A 7,347-nucleotide genomic window follows, 5' to 3' on the forward strand; every position below is an offset into this window, starting at 1 on the left:
ACCTCACGTTCTCACTAGAGATGATGTGAACTGCTACTTGTGAATCACTCGTGATTCGATCACGTTCGTTCTCAATCACGGTAATTTTTCACAGTGATTCGTGATTTAGATCGTTTCTGATTGGTGGAGAAACCTAACAGTTCTTTACACGCGACACATAATCTGTTTTTTTTGCATTTTATATTAACGACATCAAAACAAAAATTCGAGTTATATCGTATAAAGTGAAAGAATAATTAGAAACGATGAAGAATAATGAATAAATTAGTGATTATAAATTATAATCTACATGTTACCTAGCAAATCATTCTTTCAGAATTTCTTGTTTTTTCTACTGATTTTTACAAACACAGTAATGTAATTCATCGTAAAATCATATTGAATACGTTTTTCTGTTTAAAGATTAATGACTTACGATTGCAGTGAGCAAATTCACTCAAGATAAAAAAATCGCAATTTATAGCTGTAACAATGATATCGTCCGAATAGCTGCTTGACGACTATTTATATAAAATGACTTGATTTTGATGTTCAGTTGCATAAACTGCGTCTAAATTTACAAATAGACAAGAAATTTAAGGGATATGTTTCGTATATACAAATTCGAGATACCTGTAGTAATTCGCCATTACGGAAATTATTGTTATCGTCAAAGGTTAGAATTGCGAATCACGTTTAATTAGACACTTAACTATTCTGAAGAGAACTTTTATTTTTTAAAGAGCTCAGTGCAATCACTACGACACATTACGTATTTCCCCGAATGCAACAGAAAGGGAAATTAAGAATGCTTATATAAAATTATCAAAAAAAGTGAGTGTTTCTTTATGTCTGGAGTATTGTCAATATGTACATTCCAAATTTTTCATGTCAGATGCATCCTGATAATAGCAGTGAAGGAAATCATGCAGATTTTGTGAAGATTAATGAAGCTTACACAATTTTAAGTAAGAAACACACAAGAAGAGATTATGATATGAGTTTAAAGCATTATTATCCTTACACTCATCATCCTTTTCGTCAGCATAATGGAAATGATACTTGGAGGTATAAATGCATGCATACTTTCTCTGGAATGTATTGTTGATGTAATACTTTTATGAAGTCATAAAAAATTTGTTTACAGACCTAATCCTACATATGCAGATTGGGGATTTAAAGAATATTCAACAAATCATAAGTATGATCCTGTATATCTAAGGAAAGCAGTTATATATTGTATAATATTCATAATAATCGGGACAGTTCTACAAATTTTAATTATTGAGCGGTATTTGGTTATTAACAGAATTGAAATAATAAGGAGAAGTATGAAATATCAACTGGAATATGAAAGAATCAAAGCAGAAGCTGAAGGGAAAACAGTAGAGGAGCAACTAAAAAATATCATGGAATCAAAGAATAATCATGAATCAACATTCTGGAGTAAATAATGTATTATAATAATTCAATATTGTTGATATCAGTGCATAAATTTAATCTAAAAAGGTGTACTATATTTTTAGTAGAAATTGTATTATAAATGTTTACTAAATGAATGTCTAAGGAAAAGCAAAGTTTATATTTTCAACCTTTAAAAATTACTTTTATAAATTACATCTTTATGAAACTTCTATACATATGTATTTTAGTCAAACGATTTTCAATATTTATAGCACAGTTTGGAGTTCAATTCATTTGTAGTAGGGTAGAAATAATATCTGGTAAAGTTTATTGCACAAAAGTCTGTTACTTCGTGATACATAAACATTGTCATTTTTTAACAATGATGAGAATAATAGCATGTTCATGATAATTTACGAAAACATAAATTACTATGTCTAAAATATGAACTATAACAAACTCTCTTTGAAAATAGTACATTTATGTTTATCACCCGGTATGTAGTGATAATCTTAAAAATCACTTGAATTTAATCAGATTGTTTTCTATATGTACATACATTATAAAAGGGTGATACTAATAAACATACTTTCAAAATTCAAAGTATGTAGTATAAGAAATTGTACAAGTAGTATCGGCTTAAATTGCTGATCACGTGATATCAATTTTCTAAAGTAGTTACGCGACGCTTTGTTATTTCGTATAAAAGTAATAATTAGACAGTATTTTATATAAGTGAAGTTTAACAAAGTGTATCGAAGCGTTTATTTTATTTGTAACCCTGATAAAACCCTTAGGAGAGCAGATAAATGTTTATTCAAGTCGAATTAGTATAAATTAGCCCTACTATGCATTAGCACATACACATCCGCAGTCTGGTAATAAATAAATAGAGACATTAGAAAAGATACATATATAGAAAGGAACGTATTCGTCGAGTAGCCAGCGAGTGTACATATATAATAGTGTATGTGTTCATTAAGAGTACGTTTCTGGTTTTGCGGAGTAATCCTGAACAACTAAGCAGGTACACGACGTTGAATACAGATTGCGCTATGCTTCACAATTTCTTAATATACGTAACAACTGCCGTGTGCGGAAGTGCCGGTGAAAATATAGGTTTACCGTCTTCGTCTAAATATTCTGCGTACGGTAGCTTATATATCAGTTCGAAGCCCAATCCCGCGCAAAGTTTGCCAGAGAAGAAGGACGAACAGTCAACGCGCATAATATGAAATCCATTCTCCCTTCCGATTTCACTGCAAGAGGAATATCTCTGGTTAATTTATAAGTAAAATTTATTTTGAATATCAATTCAGAAAAAAACTCAGGTGACTAAAGGACCAATGAAATACTTAAAAAGCAACGGTCTCGATGCTTACGTCGTTTTCTCCATAAGAGCTTTGCCGATACCTTTGCCCCTCCAGTTGGTGTCCACAGAAATTATCCTAACCTCGAGGACATTCAACCCTCGGAACTGTCCGTCACGGGTCACGTTTCTATCCACGTGGTGCAATAGCCTGAGGATCTTCTGAAATTTCGGATTTTTGCAGGTGGTGATGTATTCCGGTTCCTCCTCGCTCGCAGGTTCCATTTTTCCTGCGTATTGGGTAAGCCTGATTTAATTTATTGCTCAATTAGAAAACGCGAGCTTATCGCTAGCGAGTGTATTCTACATGTCCGTGTCCACTTTGTAAAGCAAAGCCGTGTAACCTTTTGAATACTAACGAAGAGTATAGTTTGCGTAACTCGGAACAAGTACATTGATAACGAATAAGTAACATTCAGAGCGCAAATACATATACTGTCGCGTTCAGGTAGTGCGCTACAAACGTTTAATGAGATACATTGTTGCAAGGTATAAGTTCAATAGCAGCGTATTGAATAGTGAACGGCGACCGTAAGTACGTAAATCTTACTCTAAAGGTCTTCAGTTATCATAAAGTATAAAGCATGAAGTTTCCGGTTATTGCTCATCAGCTATGACCCAAGTCCGATTTTAATCCCCGTTCATTTGAACTGTTTCAGGTTTCAGCTGCCAAGTATCCATTTCGTTTATCAAATAAACATACTTTCCGTTTCAAGGAGTTTCTGTTTCGATTTCGATAATACAGAAAATGATCCGTTATCGATTGTACCGCCATTACAACGGAGCATGTGTGTTACATGCGTTACATGTGTGTACAATTAACGCCGAGACTTTATCAATGGCAATTAGTCGTGTGCTACGCTAACGAAACGAACTATGATAATTCACGTTAAGGTAAACTCTTAACATTCGTTTCGCATTTGCAACGACAATTAACGGGAGTATGTATTTCTCTACCGACGTTTTCCGTTTTCAGCGTCGCAGGTACGGAATTTATCGAGCAAAACGAGCGCGTTTCGGGATCGCAGAGAAAGAAATGAAAATAAAGGTACAAGTAAGTCGTTATCGATCGGCCCTATTATAATCACCGGAAGAACGGTCGTTAAATCCGTTCGTTGATAAATCTAAATCTTTAAAACACTTCAAGGACCGAGGAGCGACGCGGAGAATTGTGTACCTACACATGTACACGCTTTTATTGTTACTCTTTCTTTTTTATGTGTACCTACCGTTTAAACTAACTTTTATAATCTCAATAACACGCGACTAACTGGATCTGTCGATAGGGTAATATAATTACCAGGATTGCGACAACCGGCGTCGATTAATAAGTCTCATACGCTTGCACGGTACTCGCATTACAATTTATGTAACGTTGATGCTAGTACCGTTTTGTAGTAGGTGTGTCTCCTCTCCCTGCCCCCGGTCGACGACTATTTTTCTATTATAATAGATTTCGCGCGAGGATAAAGCTGTGTTCCGTTCACGTGGCGCGGCTCTAAGGATAGACAAAGAAAAATGTTCACCGATTCGCGAGGTCGTCCCATCGCCGATTCTCTTTATCTCCTCGTATCGATCTATTTCGAATCAAATAACGGTGGCCTTCGAGTATATACGAACGGATTACATTATTTCACCCGTTTCACCGTATGCCGGTCGGCCACAGATTCGTTCCGCTCTGTTACTGCGGTAATCAATCGGTTAGTCAAATTCGATGGAAATTCGTCGTGGCGACGTCGAATCGGGATTCGTCATCGTTTCGTGCTCGCGGAACGTTTTGAGCTTGGTGTGTCATCATTTTCCAACGAGTCCAACACAACACGCGTTCTTGGTATACGGTATACTTACACGGGGGATCGTGTTATTAACCCAGATACATCGGCGGACACCGCGTAAACAGTGCCACGGACCCGGTCGGCTTTCCGTGTTGTGTAAATAGCTCAATGAACCAACGAAAACAATGATATATTCTGGACCTCAGAGCCAGAGTGTATTAAGTGCACTTTTTTTAAAAACGATATCATTTTAGTAGTTTCTAGTATGATAGTGTAAAAATAATACAACGTCCGTATTTTGTTCCAAGCGAAATGGTTTGAAACCATCGTTTGTGTATATCGAGATCGAGACTTGTCCAATACGTTGTTTGAATCTAGAAATTGTTTCTCGTTGAATTCTTACAGAATGCCTCCAAAGTAACAACTTGGAAACAAAGGTTTTTTCACCTTTGTTTCGCTCTCATCTAAAGTTTGAAAAGCTGAGGTCCAGATATACATGTACATATGTAGGGATCACCGAGGCAGAGTAATTTCTCGGGTTAGGTGTGACGGAGGAGTGGGGGGTCTGGGGATCGAATTCTTACCATTTAACGCGATCCCTACTATAGTGCTGCTCGTCGAAACCGCCATCACGCTGAGATTGTTTTCCATCGAGGACGTGCTGCAATATTCCTCCAACTCGAGGCAGGTGCTGTCCTCGCTCTCTGGTATCAGCTGGATCGAGTGATTAAGCGGTTCGTCCCTGAAGAAGAACCGCCTGAGGAATTTTAGTATCCGAAGTTTGTCATCTTTCGTGATCACTTGAATGTGGTAATCCATGCCGATATTTTTCGGGGCCGTTGTATCCGCCAGCTGAAAAATTTTGATGCCCGTGAATGGATCTCTCTCTTCGGGAGAGAGAGAGAGAGAGAGAGGGAGAGGGAGAGGGAGAGACAGGATCGTATCCCTCTTCTCACCGGCGAGGGATCGTATCGTGAACGAAAGTGAATCCAGAACGAACCGGAAGTCTTTGCTTGTACCGCGTACAAAGTAGCCCATGATTGTATATCTCTGATCGTTCGAATTCTCGGTAATAGTATACATCTCGCGAAATACGACGTATGTATAGATAATGTCTACATATACGGGGAGAATGTAACCCAATGCAACAGAGTCCGTTAAAAACAATAACCGGTTGTTTTTGCGGCTACGGAGGAATTGAATTAGCGGCTTTCACACGCGACAATTGGCCGGTTGCATGGTGGCCTGGCGCTGGGCAATTCGCGATACGTTCTCGTTTGTGAAACGATTTTATCTCGATCGGTTTGTTACACGGCCAACATAGTCGGCCAGCGTACTATCGTTGATCTACTTCGATGCGATAAATTCACGAGACTGTTAATGGGATCGTGTGGCGCGGTATATGTATGTAATGGGAGCGAATCTGTTTGATATTTTCTAGAAGAAACGCATTGCTATTGCGATAAGTAAGATTTAAATCGTAAGTTTCGTATAAGTGTATTCAAATAATTTACTCGTGAAAATAATAACGCGACATCGTGTAGCGGTTAGACGTCACGTTACGTCATGTCGAACGAGACGCATGCAACGAACGATGAAAATTTTGCTAGACACTTCTTTTGTAATTATTAAATTCCCCGTAATGACCCCTCATCTTGTCTTATATCAGAGACCCGGTATCGTAATAATCGCCTAAGTTGTTTCGCGTACGTAACAATGACATTAAGGATCTCCTTAACGTCTCTGGAATATTGGAAACTTATTTCAATCAACGACATCGAAAACCAAGCGGCGGCGGCGGCGGCGGCGGCGGCGGCGGCGACGACTTCGAATTCAAATCACGCGCGACGGGTGATTGACGGGAAATTTAACGGTTCCACGTTTGGCGGGAAAATTAAATTCGGAATGATACCATCAGGCTTACCGTGTACTTCGAGATTTTCGGCACATCTTTCGCGAAGTTCGTCTGACCTTTGCCAACGTCGATAGTAGCGGAATTTCCGCGATCAGTGGCCAGTATAGTATCCATGATCGAAATGATTTCCGGTGAATTTAACGATCACGTGGAGGGTGGTTATGGTTTTATGGAAATTTCGGGCGCAACGTGTATCGATTCGTTACATCCGACAGGTTCACTGGTGTGCTGCTGTGGCACCGTGGTAGACTTTGCCAATAACACACGATGCTCGTTGTTGACGTCGAGGTGGTAATCTAATACTGCGCTTTGTGATAGGACGTCGTCTGTCTTATATACGCTCAGACCGGGCAAAAGCCATTCTTACAGGGACAAGCGAATATAGTTTAGGAAGCTTGGGTGATCACTGGCATTATGATTTGATCTTCGGCAATAAGGGAGTCTTCACTACTATTTCACTATTATCCGAATCTTGAGGGAGTTAGAGGGATTGTTCGTATTTTCATACGGTCGGACAAATATTTATTAAGGGGAATCGATTTGCATCTTTTAGAACCGGAAAAGATACTTTACGTAACTGACGCGCGCGCACGCGCTCGTACCTTCCGCCATTTTTAAACGACTCCCGTTTCATTCTCTCGAACCGTTCTTTCAACGAGTGATCGGGCGCGCGCATTAATATCCGCAAGAGTCCTCCTCCACGATGATGAAGGATCCCATGGTAACTCATTCCGGACAGAACAATCGTCGGGGGAAGTATTTAAACGTTCCACGGAAATTTCTGTTTAACTAAAACATTTATCGTTTTCTATCAGTGGATGCAAATTAAACGACACAGAGAGAGAGAGAGAGAGAGAGAGAGAGAGAGAGAGAGAGAGAGAAAATACTCCGAGGGGAACGCACGT

The 7,347-nt window shown here is 38.9% G+C and overlaps 2 protein-coding genes across 2 annotated transcripts; one reads left to right on the forward strand and one right to left on the reverse strand.

Annotated features, from left to right (window-relative positions):
• Nucleotides 1–475: 475 nt before the first annotated feature.
• On the forward strand, nt 476–1,433 carry LOC107193415 (dnaJ homolog subfamily C member 4-like). The gene is made up of 4 exons (XM_015582855.1): nt 476–655; nt 723–813; nt 875–1,047; nt 1,127–1,433. The coding sequence occupies exons 1-4, from the start codon at nt 585–587 to the stop codon at nt 1,431–1,433; spliced, it is 642 nt and encodes a 213-aa protein (XP_015438341.1). The 5' UTR covers nt 476–584.
• A 735-nt stretch (nt 1,434–2,168) lies between these two features.
• On the reverse strand, nt 2,169–6,749 carry LOC107193506 (dopamine N-acetyltransferase-like). Its single transcript, XM_015582966.1, has 4 exons — nt 6,452–6,749; nt 5,112–5,379; nt 2,766–2,982; nt 2,169–2,642 (listed from the first exon to the last, which is right to left on the reverse strand). The coding sequence occupies exons 1-4, from the start codon at nt 6,554–6,556 to the stop codon at nt 2,444–2,446; spliced, it is 789 nt and encodes a 262-aa protein (XP_015438452.1). The 5' UTR covers nt 6,557–6,749; the 3' UTR covers nt 2,169–2,443.
• Nucleotides 6,750–7,347: the final 598 nt, after the last annotated feature.

The sequence above is a fragment of the Dufourea novaeangliae genome, unplaced genomic scaffold (genome assembly GCF_001272555.1).
Source record: "Dufourea novaeangliae isolate 0120121106 unplaced genomic scaffold, ASM127255v1 scaffold6, whole genome shotgun sequence".
Classification (NCBI taxonomy): Eukaryota; Metazoa; Arthropoda; class Insecta; order Hymenoptera; family Halictidae; genus Dufourea; species Dufourea novaeangliae.